Below are 19,184 nucleotides of genomic sequence, written 5' to 3'. Positions count from 1 at the left end.
CTGAATCAGGCTTGCCTACCTTCCCGATTTGGCCGGGAGCCTCCCAATTTTCGGGTGCCGCTCCCGGCCCCCCTGGAAAGGCAGGCAAGCCTCCCGGAAGCCTCCGACCCTCACGTCCTCCGCCCTGAAAAGATTAGAAACCCCCGCAGCGGGGGAGCCGGTGACGCGATTCGCGCTGAATCACGTCATCGCGGCCCCGCCCCCTGCTTCACACTGCCGAAAATAACGGCATTGTGAAGAGGGGTGGAGCCACGATGACGCGATCGTGCGGCTCCGCCCCCGGCTCCACCCCCAATGTACCACCAACTGGCTGGCCCGCCCCCGGCTCCGCCCCCAATGACCGCCCCCGCCCACCCGCAGTTAGCCGGCAATCAGCTCCCTCCCGGAAGGCTGGAGCTGATTGTCGGCAAGTATGGACTGAATTAAAATGGCTTCTTCCGCCTTTTGTCAGACTATGGAAACTGTACCAGTGTCGGACTGAGGCATGAAGAGCCCACCAGGGAATACAGAGGGAGGGGCCCAAGCTTAAGAGGTGTGGCTAACCACCACAACCATTAGAGAGGACATGCAAAGAACAGGGACCTTTATAATGGATGGGGCAGGGGTAAGTCAGGACCACCCACTTTGATTGGCTAATCTCGGTGTAGTTTCCACAAAAACAAACCAAGCATCCAGGCCATACCTGCCTACTTTTGAAAAAGCATTTCAGGGAGATTGTGAAAGCAGCACCTATGAGCGCGGCGGTAAAGTGGGCGTGTACTGCTACATCTGAGGGGCGTGTCATAACACTGATTTACATCTAAATGTAAATGAGCCCCAAAGCAGTTACTGATCTAATTGCTGATGAATACACACTGATACTTTTCAGGAAATGCATGTAGCCATAGGGATCACTGTGCCTTATAACCAATGCAGGGAATACTAATGATATATACTAATGATCCCATTGGAATGTATATATCTGTTTTATTATTTATATAACAGCTTTATAATGGGTATAAAGTGCAATCAGGGAGATTGCTAGACTCTTCAGGGAGACAGGGAGATTGCTGCTATTTCAGGGAGTCTCAATGACAATGAGGGAGAGTTGGCAAGTTTTAGCCATGATCCTGCTCCACCAAGGTACTGACCCCCTAGAGGACAGGTGGGACCCTCAGACAGGTGGGGTCCACTGGAAAATTCCCCTGTATACCTGTGGGTAAGTCTGACCCCGACTGTTAATAATGATATGCGTCAGCCAGGGCCGGAGTGGCCATCGGGCACTTCTGGCAAATGCCAGAAGGGCCGATGGCCAAATGGGCCGCTTTGGCTGAGCACAGGCTCACCCGGCAGTACAACCTCCCGGGCGGCGCCTTGCTCTGTAAACAGATTGCACGTATGCACGGCAGCGTCATGACGCAGTGACGTCATCACGCTGCGTCATGACGCGGCTGCGCGTTCCTGAAATCTTCTTGCTGAGCAAGCGACGTATGGGAGGTTCTACTGCCGCGACCAGGGCCGTTTCTAGGGGTGGGTGCCGGGTCCGACTCAGCGCTGTCTCCCAGCCTCAACTTCGCGTGCGCACGGCGCGCAACCAATAGCCGCCTTCCCTCCTGTCCTCCTGGGTGCACAGCAGGGAGATGTGCTGCGCTGCGCAAGTGTTTGTTGCAGCATCACCAGGTAACTACACCTCCACGGGGGAAGCAGGGGGAAGGGGGGGGGTGCAAGCAGCATGTGTAAATAATGTCAGTTGTGCGGGGTGAAGTGCAGCCTGCAGCAGGATGTTGGGGCCTGGTGGGGTGCACGCGCAGCATGTGCTATGTTATTTGGGGGGGGGGGGGTGTGTAGCATGTGCTATGTCATTTGGGGGGGTGTGTGCAGCATGTGCTATGTCATTTGGGGGTGTGTGTGCAGCATGTGCTATGTCATTTGGGGAGGGGTGCAGCATGTGCTATGTCATTTGGGGGGGGTGTGCAGCATGTGCTATGTCGGGGGGTGTGCAGCATGTGCTATGTCAGTTGGGGGTGTGCAGCGTGTGCTATGTCATTTGGGGGGGGTGCAGCATGTGCTATGTCATTTGGGGGGGTGTGCAGCATGTGCTATGTCGGGGGGTGTGCAGCATGTGCTATGTCGGGGGGTGTGCAGCATGTGCTATGTCAGTTGGGGGTGTGCAGCGTGTGCTATGTCAGTTGGAGGGTGTACAGCGGCTGACATTCTGTCTTCTTTCGAGACCATGCTCCCTTACTGTGATACCACACTCCCACACGATGAGGCCACGCTGAATCCGCAATATTACTGCTTCTTGGGGGGGGGGGGGGCGTATTTTGACTGCTCACACTGGGAGCCTCAGACCCTAGAAACTGCCTTGGCCGCGACCAAGCCCATTGGGATCAGTGGGAAGGAATCTGGGGCAGCGCTATGCAGACAGTCTGCTGCCCGGGAGGTGGAGCCGCACGAGGAGTACATGCCATTCGGAGGAGCCGCACTTCCGGGTTTCCGGGCATGAGCTACAGTACAGCAGGACGCTGCTTCACGGGGGACTGCATATGGTGAGTAGGTAAAACCTCTGCACAAAACTACATCAGGTATTTCTGCCATCTCCGCCATTAATTTCCTTCTGTCTCTCTCTCTTCTCACCTTATTCCTCCTCCTCTTATTCTCTCTTCTATCTTCCCTGATTTCTTCTCTCTTCTTTCTGTTTCCCCCTATTCCCTTCGCATCTCCCCCTATTCCTAAACTCTGCTGCCTGCCCTTATTCCTCCTGTCTCCATTCTCCCCCTATTCCTATCCTCTATCTCCCATCTCCCCCTATTCCTCCTCTCTCGCCCATCTCCCCCTATTCCTCCTCTCTCGCCCATCTCCCCCTATTCCTCCTCTCTCGCCCATCTCCCCCTATTCCTCCTGTCTCCATTCTCCCCCTATTCCTATCCTCTATCTCCCATCTCCCCCTATTCCTCCTCTCTCGCCCATCTCCCCCTATTCCTCCTCTCTCGCCCATCTCCCCCTATTCCTCCTGTCTCCATTCTCCCCCTATTCCTATCCTCTATCTCCCATCTCCCCCTATTCCTCCTCTCTCGCCCAGCTCCCCCTCTTTCTCCCATGGGCTCAATTCAATTCAGTGTGTTGTTAGGTTGGAGAATGCCCTTCTCCTGTGCCTCGCGCCTTAAACAAGGTGTTTAGTCACGAGAAGGGGCATTCCCTGACTAAACTTCCCGGCGCGATGCTGTTTCTGCCGCGCAAAGGATTGTTGGATTTTTGCTTGCGTCCCAGGAGGGATGAGAGAGGAAATCCTTAGTCGGGCTTAGTTGCGCAATGGATTAAATAGCTCCGGGAGCTCATTTCCGGTGCTATTGAATTTGCGTTGAATTGAATTGAGCCCAATGTCTCTCCTGTCTCCCCCTATTCCTTCTCTCTCTTTCCCAGGTTCCCCTCTTTCTCCTATGTATGCCCCTCCCGTCTCCCTCTCCCTCTCCTATCTCTGTACCCCTCTCCTATCTGTCTCCCTCTCCCCCTCCCCCTCACTCTCCCCCTCTACTATCTCTGTCTCCCTCTCCCCCTTCCATCTCCCTCTCCACCTCCTGTTTCCCTCTCCGCCTCTCCCCCCTTCCTGTCTCTGTCTTCCCTTCTCCCGTCTCTGTCTCCCCTTCTCCCGTCTGTCTCCCCCTCTACGGCCTCCCCCATCTCCCCCTCTTCCTTCTCCCATCTCACTCTCCCCCTCCCATCTCTCTCTCTCTCCCCCTCTCCCGTCTGTCTCCCTCCCCCCCTTCCTCTCTCCCTCTCGCCCTCTCCCATCTTTGTCTCCCTCTCTCCCTCTTCCCCTCTCCCGTCTGTCTCCCTCTTCCCTTCTCCCGTCTGTCTCCCTCTCTCCCTCTTCCCCTCTCCCGTCTGTCTCCCTCTCCATCTCTCCCGTCTCCCCCTCTCCTATGTCTCCCCCTATTCTTCTTCTCTCTCCCAGCTTCCCCTTTCTTCGATGTCTCTCTCGTCTCCCCCTATTCCTCTTCTCTCTCCCAGCTTCCCCTTTCTTCTCTCTCCTGTCTCCCCCTATTCCTCTTCTCTCTCCCAGCTTCCCCTTTCTTCTATGTCTCTCCTGTCTCCCCCTATTCCTCCTCGCTCTCTCGTCTTTCCCTATTCCTTCCTACTCTCACCCAGCTCCCTTCTCCTATGTCTTTCCCGGCCTCCCTAATTCCTTCTCTCTCTCTCTCTCTCAGTTTCCCCTATTCCTTCGCACTCTCCCAGCTCACCCTGTTTCTCGTATGTCTCTCTAGCTTCCCCAGTTCCTCCTCCCTTTCTCTCGGCTCAACCTTTTCCTTCACTCTCTCGCGACTCTCCCTATTTCTTCTCTCTCTTCCTACTCCCCATATTTCTCCTATGTCTCTCCTGGCTCCCCATATTCTCTCTCTCTACCCCAGTTTCTCCTATTCCTCCTCTCTCTCTCATGGCTCTCCCTAATTCTCCTGTTGGGTCCCCTCTTTCCTTCTCTCTCCCCAGCTGCCCAAATTCCTCCTCTCTTTTTCTCCTGGCTCCCCCCTTTCCTCCTCTCTTTTTCTCCTGGCTCCCCCCTTTCCTCCTCTTTTTCTTCTGGCTCCCCCCTTTCCTCCTCTCTTTTTCTCCTGGCTCCCCCCTTTCCTCCTCTCTTTTTCTCCTGGCTCCCCCCTTTCCTCCTCTCTTTTTCTCCTGGCTCCCCCCTTTCCTCCTCTTTTTCTCCTGGCTCCCCCCTTTCCTCCTCTCTTTTTCCTGTCTCTCTATTCCTTTTAGTATGTTGCTATTTCAAACCTGCAGATCCATGTAGTATTAATATTAATGGTATACAATATATTGTTTATTATATTTCTATTTTATATTTATGTGCAAATATTCATATATGTGTATGTGAATAAGGGACACTATTGTGTGACATAGCGTGAAAAAGGGACACTACTGTGTGACGTAACGTGACTATGGGGCACTACCGTGTGACGTAATGTGAAAAGAGACACTACTGTGTGACGTAATGTGAAATATTAGGTGGCTACGCCCCTTCCCAGCAAAACTAAGCCTGAATTTTTTTGCGCGTGCCTGCGGCACGCGCTCTCCCTGCGGCACGCGCTCTCCCTGCTTCCCCTATGGTTGGCAGCACAAACGCTCTTTTGTTAAAATGTGTAGTTGCGGCTCTGCTTTGGTGTGCACAGAGGGGTCCTCTGCATTCAGCACCCCTACCCTAAAAAAGACCTACAGTGAACACTATCTAATCTTCTACAACTGCTAAACTATCGCTTGGGAAAATGCCTTCCCCTTTCTTTGTATAGGACCTACACCAGTGAAGCCAGCTTTACCTATAGATATCTGTCCAATCTGTCTGCTGGGAAGGAAAATCTGGTCCATTTTCCAGCATCTGGGAGTAAATTTCTATTGCTATTTGCTCCCACACATTCCCAGATTTTCTGTCCCACTATACGAACTGGACAGATATATCTATAGGTGTCTGCACAACTTAACAGAACCAACACAATACCAAATGTTTGACTCCCATGTAGGATGTGCTCTGTTGTATGTATTTTAATAGATAATGATGTGTACTTGTCTGTTGTTCTAATATTAATTACATTTGTAAGAGCATAGACTAAGAAGTGGGAGGGGTCAGGAATAGTTAGGGGAGGAGTCTATGCCAGGAGACAGATGCTGACGTGAGGTGGGCCTGTGTGCTCTTTAAATGCCAGGGCCTATTTTTAGTCCCAGTCCGGCCCTGGTGTCAGCCATGTCATAACTTCAATTGGGCAATGTGCCACAGCTAACCCAGCACTCACCCCTTGTTGGGGAGGAGATTCTCAGTAAATAAGAAAGGGCTACAATAAATGGAAGTAGACAGAAATAAAATGCACCATATGAACATGAAGTATAGCTATGCGGTGATTACTACTGTGCCTATATATATATATATATATACCTGACCTCAGCATAGATAAATACAGTAAAATAGCAGTTTCATCAACTTGTGAAGAGATATACAGTACTTCTAAACGGAATGGAAATACCGGCGACGGTTCAATTCGGAAGCCCGACAGATGAATATCCCGACGGAGGGTGGTAAGTACCCGATCCCTCCCCTCTTCCCTTCCCGAACCCTCCCTTAGTGGTGCCTAACCCTAACCTCCCAGGGGGTGCCTAAACCTTACCTCCCACCCGGTGGTGCCTAACCCTAACCCCCCTTCCCACACCCTAAACCTAACCGGGTGCCTAACCCTAATTTCTCCCGTGGGTGCCTAAACCTAACTCCCCTTTCCCCGGGGAAATGGACAATACTTACCCGTCCGGACGATCGAGATTGCGGCGGTTCGGGTTGCCGGTATCCTGTTCTCCTTCGGGATATCGGCGGCAGCATTATGCCAGACGACGGGATTCTGTCGCCGGCATCCCGTCCGCCGACAATATAACTACATCCCCTTCTGAACCTGAAACAATGTGTTCTCAGACCAAAATATTATTTTATACAAATATACATGGGCACTGATAACACATAACTGGGCACTGCCCTCACATAATAGACCACTGGGACTATGACTGACAGAAAACTTTTTTTAATGTAATGAGGATATTTAGAATGTTCCCAGGCCTGCACAGGTGTCGTGGAGCAAGATTTGCAGGGGCCGGGCTCGCTGTTGTACTTTCATTGGTCCAGCGCTGAAACAATTCCACCTTCAGTGCTGGTGATGTTGATTATCCCGGTGATGGTGGCTGACTTCCTATTTCTGCCCGATTTCCTGTAACTGGACCCGGGTCATACTCCCGTTTTGGATATCTGACCATTCTTGTGTCTCATTCAATCCTTCTTCATCAGGTGTGGTGCTGACCCAGAGGGCCACGACTTGCACAGCGCTGCAACGTGTCCCGGATCCCCTTGCAGTGATCCAAGGGTCACTGCTGAAAACCTGCGATGCATTTAGACTCCACGACCCCAGGGTGAGGGGTGCTAAACTGCAGACTGGACTGATGAGACTATATAACCTCTGCATAGGTTACTGGTTCATTACGTTTGCACCCATCGCCTCTGAAATCCTCAGTCATCCCCCCTCCCACCCCATAAAAAACCCTCGCACACCAATGATATATGCGGCACTGTAAGGACACCTTATAACTCCCAAATGTCCTGGAATATGGACAAAAGTCCTGATCCACTGGATTTAGGACCTCATTCAGAATCGGTCGAAGCAGCCGCTCGGTCGTACGGGAAAAGGGGCCGGATATGCAAATGATTCCCTCGCAAGTTGCGTCCCTAAGTTCGGATCGGTAGCTGGCCGACCAAGGGGAGGAAGCGGCCGGGAGACAAAAAAATACGCCCCCTTCTCGTACGCATTACACGTCATCTCCGGGCATATAAGGATTAATCGAGACCATCGAGAACCAGGGGAACTTGTCGTAGAGCTTAAAGTTGACCATACCCTCTCTTAAGCTCTACGATCATGTCAGTGTAAAAACCTCCCATGTCACATGTGCCATGACGCTACTTTGTTAATTATGCACTCCCATAAACCGTATGCACTCCCATAAAACGCCATTCGCATAATTAGGCACGCCTGCGTTCAGATCTCCACTCCCCTATTTTCAAAAACCTTCCCCTGTTACCACCCACAAATGCCTCAATATGTCACTCAAACTACCGACCTGGCTGTGTTCAATGAGAGAGACATTTCTGATGGTAGCGGCTAGTTTGCGAACGCGCTTTGCGAACTTTACGCATGCGCAGTATAGCGAACATCGGTGGCGTACGACCGTGCAGCCTCTTCGACCGACTCTGAATGAGGTCCTTAGTCCCTGAATATTGGGATGATCACACCTAAGTTGGGAGGTTTGAGGCTGTAGTGGAATGGTTACTGAATTCAGTCTGAAAATCTGCAATCCTGTAATGGTGACTTGCGTTTTATCTATCGTGATGTCTTCGTCTCACGGTAATAGGTGCTTCCTCCAAGCGGCACAAGAGATATCCCCACACATTTGGCCCTCGGTGATCTGGTTGAGCGATCGAGTCCAATTACTTCATGAAACTTCTTTGTTCCAGTCAGCTACTGACACCTTGAGCCACGGCCGGACTGGCCACCTGACAATTCTTGCAAATGCCAGAAGAACCAACAGCCTGATGGGTCGGTCCGGGCACCTAAAGGCCTGTGTGAGCACCTCCACCTCTTATTGCTCAGGCCATGCCCGTGACATGTGACCACGCCCCTTTTCTCCACTTCGGGCACGCTTACGGCGCACATACAATAATAATGCCGGGACGAATTTTAGCCCCTGTCCGTCCCTGCCTTGAGCTGATGTGTTTTATTGGCTGACAAGATCCATCAGTCTGTTCAATACCCCGTGTACACTGCAATGTCATCATGTCACCCACACTTGGTCAAAATCATCAAATTGGTGCCAACACAAATGCACATGAACACTCAAACGCACACACGCGTGTATGAACCTACGGAAGTAGTTATCTAGTGATGTCATTAGCTCCTAGTATACCGATAGGTTGTATCGTCAGCAATATCAATTTCACTGCCACTCAGTAGAACGTAACTAAAAGGTTTATGTAATCCATTATTAGTAGTAAAAAAAATGAAAGAGGCAATGATTACAGCAGATGGAAGGCATATGGGCCGCGTGGCTCGGTGACGGCTGACAGATGCCTTTCACCTTTCCTTGATAATTAATCACTTTTCCTAACATAGCTACTTAAAATGGAAGACAATCCGTCATTGTCATCCAGACATCTGTGATGCTGACAAAATGTATCAGACGCCAGTTCTCTCTCATCAGAAGTTAACTGCATCGTGGAAACGGAATCGGTATGAATCACCGCCGGACCTAAGCCCGGCGGATGATATACAGACGCAGGAAGACTGGCAGCTGAAGATCCCGACGGGGAAGGTAAGTAGGCTATTGCTAACCCTCTCCCCCCCTTAACCCTAACCCTCCCTTAGGGGTGCCTAATCCTAACCTCCCCCCCTAGTGCCTAACTCTAACCTCCCCCAGGGGTGCCTAAACCTAGCCCCCCTCCCCGCACCCTAAACCTAACCCGCTCAGGGGGGTGCCTAAACTAAACCTCCCCGCAGTGGTGCCTAACCTTAATCCCCCCTTCCCCTAGCCTAAACCTAAATCTCCCGGGGGGTGCCTAACCCGAACTCCCCCCCCGGGAGTCCCTAATCCTAACCCCCCCCACCCGCTGCTAAGCTAAGCGTTCCGACGGGCGTCAGGATTTCGGCGTGGGGCTGATAATAGGCGTCAGTATTTGGATGCCTATCATTAGTCCCATGCCAGGGTTTCAGAGACGGGAAGCCGGCGGTTGGCATTTCGACCACCGGCTTCCTAACTACACCCCCTTGGAAACTGGTATTAAAGAGCTGACGGCACTGTTCAAGATTTAGTCACCGATTTATCGAAATGCAGTGATAAGAACGCTGCAGTGACAGAAAAAAAGAAAACTTTCTACTTCAGGGTCCATAGGGTTCCACAGGATACCTTGGGGTATAGGTGATAGTGGCAGACATCGGGCACCTCAGAGTTAATTTTTCAGTGTCCCAGGATGCACTGGGGTCCCTCTCCTATACCCCGCCCCCGAGCCAAAGCAAATCAGTTTCGTAGGTGCCCGGCTCGGAGCCAAATCACCTCTTCAGAGGGGTCTGTTACAGCCCCTGAAGTTTCTTCCACCAGCTTTTGCTGCGATGATATGAGCGGACTGCATGGACAAGCTAATTAGAGGTCCATGCTGCCGCTCCTTCACCCCGCCAGACCAGAACGCCGGTACTGATCCGGGGATGCTGGCGGGTACCAGGGTCTCAGCTACCGGGGACCCTGGTATTCCAGACTGTGGCCGGATTCACGGGGATTCAAGGAAGCGGCGGAAACCCAGGTGGGTTACTGCCGATTCACAGTCTTATTTGTCCCTAGGTAGGGGGCTTCCTGGGGACAGGCTGCGCGTAGAGCAAGGTATTGATCCTCCGCTTCCACTAGACCACCAGGGACAGCGGGCTGCAGCTGTATGGAAAATACTCCAGCGTCTCAGGGGTTAATAGCATGCCAGGGGTGTGTGCTTTCCCTGTTTCACAGGCGGCGCCTCCCCCGCTGCACAGTGCCTTTCCACAGCGGTCTGGCGGGCTGTGGCAGCGTTCCTCCCACGAACCTGTCTCCTATCAGCTCCTCGGCGGCCATTTTATAAAAGTGGCGAACGCTGCTGGATTCTGATACAGGAGGCATCGCGGTCAGGGTCCCCCGCATACCTCTCCTCCGCTGAGGTCAGAGTATGCAGCACTGCTTCCTACCAGGCTCTGTGTCTGCATAGTTAATCATAGTGCTGGTAGTGCAGGTGATGTATTTCTGCATTGTATGTGACTATATGCTAGCGCTGTCTGACTGTACTTCACTTCTGACTGTCAGCCATTTTACTATCCCTGTCTTTCTCTCCCTTGCGGTGCGGTGCGGTGCTGCAGGGTGCTTATTGCCTCACGGTTACAATGAAAAGTGTTTTTCTGTGGGCGCGTCACATACACATCGTGTACACTCATCCTGTCTGACAGTGAGCGTGATTATTCTCCTCAGCTACAACGTACCACATGCTCAGTACTGTTAGCGGAGGGTGATGTGAACACTGAGGGTTTCTCACATTTATATAAAATATGTATTTGTGAGAATTGGTATTGCACTCTGCCATATTTATGCAGTAAGTTCCTACGGCTTGACAAGTATCAGACAGGACTAGTATTTTGCTTTACTACTATAATGTGTATAATATATATGTATGTATATGCTATGTGGTCGCATTATACCCAGTGCATGCTGGGTGCTATTACCATGTGGTTGTGCCTGCAGGTATGACGTACACCCTGCTGCTCCACTCTACCTGTTACGAGGCAGGTACGTGAGGAGAAACAGTTAATTCTCCCTCCATGGTAGTTCACACAGTGTTCACAGTAGTGTCTCTCCCTCATTGTACAGAGACTGACTACTACCTCCAGTCCACGTTGCAGGGATTTCCCTTAAGCCAACATGGGACGCACTTTAGTCGAAATCCACATATTGTGCCCTTTCGCCTACTCTTCGCTTCAGCGATGAAGTTTCGCGTGTATGCCACGCTAGGTAGGCGGTCTGGGATTCGCCTGCGCGATACTTTTTCGCCTGTGCGATATTTTTTCGCCAAAGCAAAACTTTTTCACCTGCGCGATACTTTTTCGCCTGTGCGATACTTTTTCGACTGTGCGAGACCTTTTCGCAAATGCGAGATTTCGCGGGTGCAAAACTTTTATGTGTAAAGGGTATTCTGTGGAATTCCTTCGTCAGTGATATCACAGGAATTATAGTTGCAGGTTATCCATTTCTTGTAGTTCATTACATGCCTAGTGAGTACTGCAACCTTGCCTATGTTCTCTCGAATGCTACGTATCGCAAAGTGGTACTTTGTTGGAGGTTCATATACTCCCTTACAGGGGGGCTTCCAGACCAGCTATGACTAAGCTGGGTAGCTAGATAATGGTACAGGGGGCAGATGCCTTGGATATATGTTAATGAGGCAGCCTTGGTTACTTCTAGAATTTCCTCGGCAACAGTGGTCGGTGCGCCGCTCCCTGTGTTGGCGCTCATGGAGAGCTGATGCAGAAAGGGTTGGAATGCTTACCCTTTAATGGTGAGGTCCTCTTTGGCCCTGATCTGGGAAAAAATTGTGAGCACTTTGGCAGCAGCTAAATCTGTATGTCTGCCATCGGCCCAAGTTCCTTCAGGGTCTGGGACTTTGTCCTTTTGGCCCTGTTGGGCCCAGGGTAAGTCCAGAGAACAGTCCCGACAGGACAGGCTTCCCTCTGGGGGACCCCAGGATGGGAGGCCGACTTCTTCAGTTCGCCCAGTGCTGGTATCAGACTACTACAGACACTTGGGTAGGAGAAGTGGTCTCTCACGGGTACGCCATCTCCTTATGCAGAAGGTCTCCCAGCCGTTTTTTCACCACAGGCCTTCAGTCAGTTCAAGACAAGGCCCTGGAATTCCAGAAAGTGGGGCACTCTATGCTCCAAGCGGGGGTTATAGTGCCTGTTTCATTGCCTCTGAGAGGAACAAGGTTTTACATCCAACCCCTTTCTAGTTCTGACACCCAATGGGTCCTAACGACCTATTCTCAACCTTAAGTCCCTCAACAAGTCTTTGAGGGTCCCTTGGTTCAGGATGGAGACCCTGCGTTCCATCATATTGGCTATGGAGCCTGGGGATTTTATGGTGTCCTCGGACATTCGGAATGCCTACCTGCATGTCCCAGTTGCTTTAGCTCACCAGCGGTTCCTCAGGTTCGCAGTGGTCAATCAACATCTCCAGTTTCAGGTACTGCCCTTTGGCCTTTCCACGGTACCACGTGTGTTTACCAAGGTCATGGCAGTAATGGCAGACCACCTGCGGATGAAGGGAGTCCACCTGTTACCTTATATGGACGACCTTCTGCTATTAGCAGGGTCTATGGGGGTACTTCAGGGCCATCTGCAACGGACAATATCTGTGTTGCAGAATCACGGCTAGCTGATAAACTGGAAGTGGTTCTTCACAGACAACAAAGGATCTTTGTGATAGAGGAAAAGATCTCTGTGTTACAGGCAAATATTCATATTTGTCTTCAGAGTCGCCGAGTGTCCCTTCACTCGGCAATGAGGTTACTGGGATACATGGTGTTGACTTTCACCATAGTAGAATATGCCCAGTTTTCAATCCAGACCTCTGCAGAAGTTGATCTTCTCCAGATGAAATGGGTTGCCCCATCGGATAAAGGCCCTCATTCAGAGCCGTACGCTCTGAGCAGAGCGCACGCTCTGAATGAGGGCCGGCCTCCATGAAAATGGAGCGTCCTCCTGGACGCTCGTATAGCTGTGGGTCACCACCCACAGGCTATACGAGCGTGCATTTTGATGGCCGCGATGGTCATGACCATCGCGATCATCGAAACTGCGAGCCGGAGCCTGCGGTTGAGGTTTTCAACCGCAAACTCCGGAGTGATTTTGGCTCTATCAGAGCCAAAATCACTCCCACTGACATCACTAGTGATGTCAGTGGGCCGGCTTCTGATGGGAGGCGTTCCCGTGGGAACGCCCCCGTCAGGGAGGCACGCCCCCGGCACGCCTACCAAAGGGGGCGTGCTGTCAATCAACATCGACAGCACGCCCCCTTTGATCAGACACAACGAGCGAAGGACTTTCCTTCGCTCGGCGCGTCTGGCGCATGCGCACAACGGAGCTCCCTCCGTCGTGCGCATGCTCAGTCCAGAACATCGACCCACTTGCGAGCGGACAGCCGCTCGCGAGTGGGTCTGAATCAGGCCCAAGGACACTGACAATGGTGCTTTCTCCAGAGGTACGGCTGTCTCTGGCCTGGCAGCTACAGTAGTCCCACCTCAACAAGTGATGCCCCTTTTGGATCTCGGACTGGGTCCTCCTAACGACGGACACCAGTCTCCGAGGTTGGGGGGCTGTGATAGGTCCACACTTTAGGGAAAGTGGTCGACAGCAGAATCTGCTCTTCCAATCAACATATTGGTACTTCGAGCGGTATTCAGAGCTCTTCAGCAAGCTAGGACTAGTTCTTCCCGGACATCCTGTGCAAGTCCAGTCAGACTATGCCATCACAGTGGCTTACATAAACCGCCAAGGAGGAACCAGAAGTCAGGTGGCCCTGACTGAGGTGTCCCGCATTCTGGCTTGGGTGGAACTCAATCTCCCAGCCGTCTCGGCAGTGTTCATACCAGGAGTCCTCAACTGGGAAGCAGACTTCCTCAGCCATTAGGATGTGCATCCAGGGGAATGGTCTCTTCACCAGGAGGTGTTTTAATTCCTAGTGAACAAGTGGGGCCTTCCAGAGATAAACCTCATGGTCTCCTGACTGTGTACGGGTCAACAACAAGAGACGAGGAGGCTCTTCTGGTAGACGCTCTGTCAGTCCGGTGGACCTTCCAGTTTGAGTACCTCTTCCCTCTGTTCTCCCTTCTTCCTCGAGTACTTCGGAAGTTCAGGCAAGAAGGAGGCACGCTCCTGTTGATAGCTCCAGCATGGCCCAGACGTCATTGGTACTCAGATCTTCTGATTCTCTCCATAGACACTCCAATGCTGTTGCCTTAACGTCCGGACCTATTGTCTCAGGGTCCTTGCCATTACCCAGACCTGGGTCCTCTGTCTTGACGGGGTGGCTGTTGAGACAAGGTCCAGGGATTCTTTTCTAGCTCTGTATTTAACACCATGCTGAGAGCTCGGAAGCCTGCTTCTACAAGAATTTACCACCGAGTGTGGAATACTTTCTTTGAATGGTGTCGCCCTAGAGGCTATGATCCTCAGGTGTTTGGGATATCCAGGGTGTTGGCTTTGCTACAGGTGGGCTTAGATCACGGTCTTCGCCATGCTTCCCCGAAGGTGCAGGTTTCTGCCCTGACAGTGTGGTTTCAGCGTAGAATTGCTACTCTTCCTGATGTCCGCACCTTTATGCAAGATGTACTTCGTATTCAGCCTCCCTTTGTTCCACCAGTGGCTCCTGGGGATTTGGCTGTGGTCACGAGGGCTCTCCAAGGACCGCCATTTGAACCACTGGGCTCGGTGGATTTAAAATGGCTTACAGCTAAGACTGTGTTTCTTCTGGCCATTAAATTACCTTCAATTCTTTGGTTATTAGCCAGATTTTTTTTTTTATACAATTTTAGTTGTTCTTCAGGAGGTTTCATTTTTCTAAAGTAGCTCACACCTCAATTAACGTTGGAGACCACTGGTATAGTCTATGGGTGCAGGATGGCACCACCCATTATAGATATCCACAGCTGGCAGCATTGTAAAGACTAATATATCCCAATGTACAAGGAGAGGAACCAAAACATATCTATTAAGGTAGTTTATGTAACAATAAGTGAAATAAAAAAGTGCTCACCAAGTAAAACAAGGACAGGGAAATGCTTTTTTAAAATTAACTTAATAATGTAAAAATATACACTCCCATGTAGCGAGAAAAAAACAAAAACAAATGAAAAACAAAATGCCCAGGTTTTGGCTATCAACCACTGATGGTTAGCGATGGTGAGTGTTTTCACCATCGGTGGGAAGCCACGATGGTGAACATCGGTGTCTGATCCCTAATGGTAAGTGTTGGCTTAATAATAATGCCCGTGTGTACGAGGCCTTGGCTTAGTACATTATTGCAGAAGAAACCAATTAGTATAGACACCAAACTTCTTATTCTGCATAATTAATTATAAACCATCAGCCAGTGATTGGCAACAGGTGGCACTAGAGCTACATTTGGCCCTCCAAGCCCTCACCTGCGGCCCCAACTCATTCCTGCTTTACTGTCAGTTTTGCTTGCTATCGCTGTTACACTTATATAAGATGATGATATATTATTAGATAGAGGTCCCTGTCTTTGATTACATTTATTGTTCTAACTTAGTACTGAGATTAGGGGTAATGTGTGGCCCATTTTGGAGGACAGAGTCCATCCATGTGGCCCCTGAAGTGTATCCAGTTGCCTATCACTGCCATAGATAACCGTCCTATTAGAGTTGGCCACTGACCATCGATAGTTGGCTTCACTATTGATAGGAGGCCCCTGATGGCAAATATCTGAATCATAGCTCCGATTGTTAGTGCCAGCCATCATGGTCTGCGCATGCGTGGCGCGATCAGCACATGAGCAAAGTTAAGCCATCGAAGACTCAACCATCGATGGTTTGAAACCATCAACCATCAATGGCAGGGCCGTCGATAGACAAGCCTACATCCTATCACCTGAGTGTCCCACTGTAGAACATGCAAGAACAATTATGAACACTGGTCAATGGGAAAATGATGATGTATCCCATAGTAACCAATAACACATGTGCTTTCTTTTCCAGATGGAGCTAGACGAATGAAAGCTAAACTGTAATCAGTTGCTAGAGGTTACTGCACATTTTTCCTGTGCACCAGTCTTCATAAGTGTTCCCAATTGTATTATACAGTAGGAAGGTGATGTTCTGTTATAATGTCCCTTTAAATGTTTAATTCATTGAGGTTTTTAGCTAAATCATCTTTCTCATTTCCCATTATTGAGGAGACTTTGGGGTTTATTTATCATTGGTAGCAGCGGGGCCCTAAAACCTATTTATTCCTTATCACTGTATATCGCACCTGTAAGGAATGATTTTTCAGGTCTTTTTATTAATAATAAAACCTCGCCATGGCGTAAAAGGTTTGCCGTAACGCATCAGCGATCACTTCTCAGCGGGCTCTGACACTTCTCCGGCACGGCTTCAGGCATGCACAGAGAAAAATCACAATAACCGTTTGGGGAGGAGCATGGAGGTTACTGGGGAGGAGCATGGAGGTTAGTGGGGAGGAGCATGGAGGTTAGTGGGGAGGAGCATGGAGGTTACTGGGGAGGGGCATGGAGGTTACTGGGGAGGAGCATGGAGGTTACTGGGGAGGGGCCAGAAGTTCCCCTTCCCAGAGATAATGCCTCCATAGTGGCTAACAACATCTAAGCTTTTCGGAGCTTAGTAAATTAGCCCAGATCACAGTCCAGCTGGTTAATAATGGGGACTGCAGGCTACAGATCTGATATATATATATATATATATATATATATAAATATCCCCCATTAGCTGTTATAGAAATGCATGTTGACTTTAGATGGTAGAATTACAAGGCACACTGTATTTTGATACTTTGTCACTATAGGTTGTTTTCATGCTATGTCTGGTCTGTCAGCTTTCTGTAATGGGACAAATAATCTATAAATCTCTGTAGTATTGATCGGGAGTCAGAGTTTCCGGGATGTTACGGCCAAAGCAGAGGAAAACTAAACGGAAGGAGAAATCCGATAATAATGGATCTATCTATGTAACGTCACACAGTTCTTCTGCCCAATATGTCCTGCAAGTGCTGGGAATTATCACCCAAGTCCCAGCATGCTTGGCAGGACTTGTAATATTATAACAGCTGAAAAGAAAAGTTATCGATTTTTGACCTATATCATCTATTATATCCTATCTATCTATCTATCTATCTATCTATCTATCTATCTATCTATATATATATATAAAATCTCATGTATATCTATATCTAATATCTATCTATCTCTATCACTTTCTCATATCTATCTATCTATCTATCTATCTATCTATCTATCTATCTATCAATCAATCTATCTCTCTAATATCTATCTAACTATATATATATATATATATTATCATATCTATCTAGTATCTATATCTATTTCATATCTATCTATCTCATATCTATCGATCTATCTAATTTTATCATAATTATCGATCTATCTAATATCTACCTCTCATATCTATCTATCTATCTATCTATCTATCTATCTATCTATCTATCTATCTATCTATCTATCTATCTATCTCATATATATATTTCTCATATCTATCTATCTATCTCATATCTATTTATCTATCTAAATTTATCATAATTATCGATCTAATATCTATCTATCTATCTCATATCTATCTATCTTTATCATAATTATCGATCTATCTAATATCTATCTCTCATATCTATCTATCTATCTATCTATCTATCTATCTATCTATCTAATTTTATCATAATTATCAATCTATCTAATATCTATCTATCTATCTCTCATATCTATCTATCTAATTTTATCAAAATGATCGATCTATCTAATATCTATCTCTCATATCTATCTATCTATCTATCTATCTATCTATCTAATTTTATCATGATTATCGATCTATCTAATATCTATCTCATATCTATCTATCTATCTATCTCATATCTATCTATCTAATATCTATCTATCTCATATCTATTTATCTATCTATCTCATATCTATTTATCTATCTATCTATCTATCTCATATCTATCTAATTTTATCATAATTATCGATCTATCTAATATCTATCTCTCAATCTATCTATCTCATATCTATCTATTCTATCTATATATCTGTCTCTCTCTCTCGATCTGTTCTCCTTATTCCATGCATTGATATAGATCCTACATAACATAGGTATGATTACTCCATGTACATCATCTGTATACAGTCCATACAGCGTCAGATACAAATACAGACAATGATGACAGTAACTATAAATGATGACAATACACATATATAAGAGAAATAAGCATTGTCACTTTGGGATAGGGATCTGTTGGGCCTCACCCCCTCCTTGTAGTATAACTCTTAGCAAGCTCTGACAGCCGCTGGTAAGGGCTGGTGCTGAGGGTACCCTGATGTGACCTCTACAGTAACCACAGCTGGGCTGAGCAGGCACTTACCTGAGTCTGAGTGCGCTGAGATAATAACCCATTCCAGGAACACAATGATTGTTATACCCTTGTTCTGCATGACAGGATGATGGGGAGATCAGGACTGACAACGGTGATGATGAGGACCTCTCAGTCCTGCATAGTCTTCTCCCAGGTCACTGATGGCTGAAACACTAAGGAAGGAACCCTGTTGACCACAGTGCCCAGGACCAGTCCTCAGTCACACATCTTCAGGTCCTGGCACAGGCTCTCACATCTTTGGGATGGGGATAGGGACTGGAGTTATTGCTGCTTGTCTTCCTGGCTTCCTGCAAGTGTATAATTATATTATCTATCTCCACATGCCTACAGGACCTAACATCCTAAATCCCCCAGCTTTGATCTCAGTCTGCACCCCACCCCTCTCAGACAATGTGCAGAGAGAAGAGAAACTACTTTAGGATTGCTACAATAATGTTACTTGCACCAGGCAGGCAGGGGAATGCTAATGTGGTATATCTCTCCCATAGGACAATGTCAGCTCTAATATTGGACAATAATCTAAATGTTGGAGGTTTTCCTGCAGATGTTAAAGTGTATGTGGGGTTGTCTGTGAGCCTGCCTTGTTCCCTTCCTGCTCTCCATAGACAGTCCACAGGTGATGCTCTGGTGACTATCTCCCTGCCACTTTCTTTCTCCGTGAGATGCTGGGTCCTCTCCGTGCTGCAGGCGAGCAGGGCTGTCACTTTCAGGACGCTCAGCGAGCTGTTGTCTCTTTAAATTAAATGCCCAACACGTGGGTCTAGGCTCCGCCCACTCACATTGGAATGTGACGGTGCAGCGCCATCTACTGTACAAAAGCGTATACTGCAGGCACCTGCTAAGGTATTTTTTGGTTATGAATGTATCCGATTATTATTTATGATGATGATTACTATTATTATGATTTTGATTGTTATTGTGCTGATTTTTATTATTATT

At 48.6% G+C, this 19,184-nt stretch overlaps 1 protein-coding gene across 2 annotated transcripts in view; it reads right to left on the bottom strand.

Moving 5' to 3' along the window:
- LOC148501604 (netrin-4-like) overlaps window positions 1–19,184 on the bottom strand; it is a 98,942-nt gene that overhangs the window by 73,077 nt on the left and 6,681 nt on the right. The window contains exon 2 of one of the 2 annotated variants that reach the window (XM_088450211.1): window positions 18,234–18,532. In XM_088450211.1, the coding sequence (XP_088306337.1) occupies window positions 18,234–18,303 (70 nt within the window). In that variant the 5' untranslated portion in view covers window positions 18,304–18,532. Of the gene's footprint in view, window positions 1–18,233; window positions 18,937–19,184 lie in introns of those variants that run through there. The other variant, XM_088450212.1, reaches the window with a different exon arrangement.

This window comes from Taudactylus pleione, unplaced genomic scaffold, assembly GCF_031769625.1.
Source record: "Taudactylus pleione unplaced genomic scaffold, aTauple2 ptg000512l, whole genome shotgun sequence".
In the NCBI taxonomy this organism is placed as follows: Eukaryota; Metazoa; Chordata; class Amphibia; order Anura; family Myobatrachidae; genus Taudactylus; species Taudactylus pleione.
This window is presented reverse-complemented; position numbering and strand designations above follow the sequence as displayed.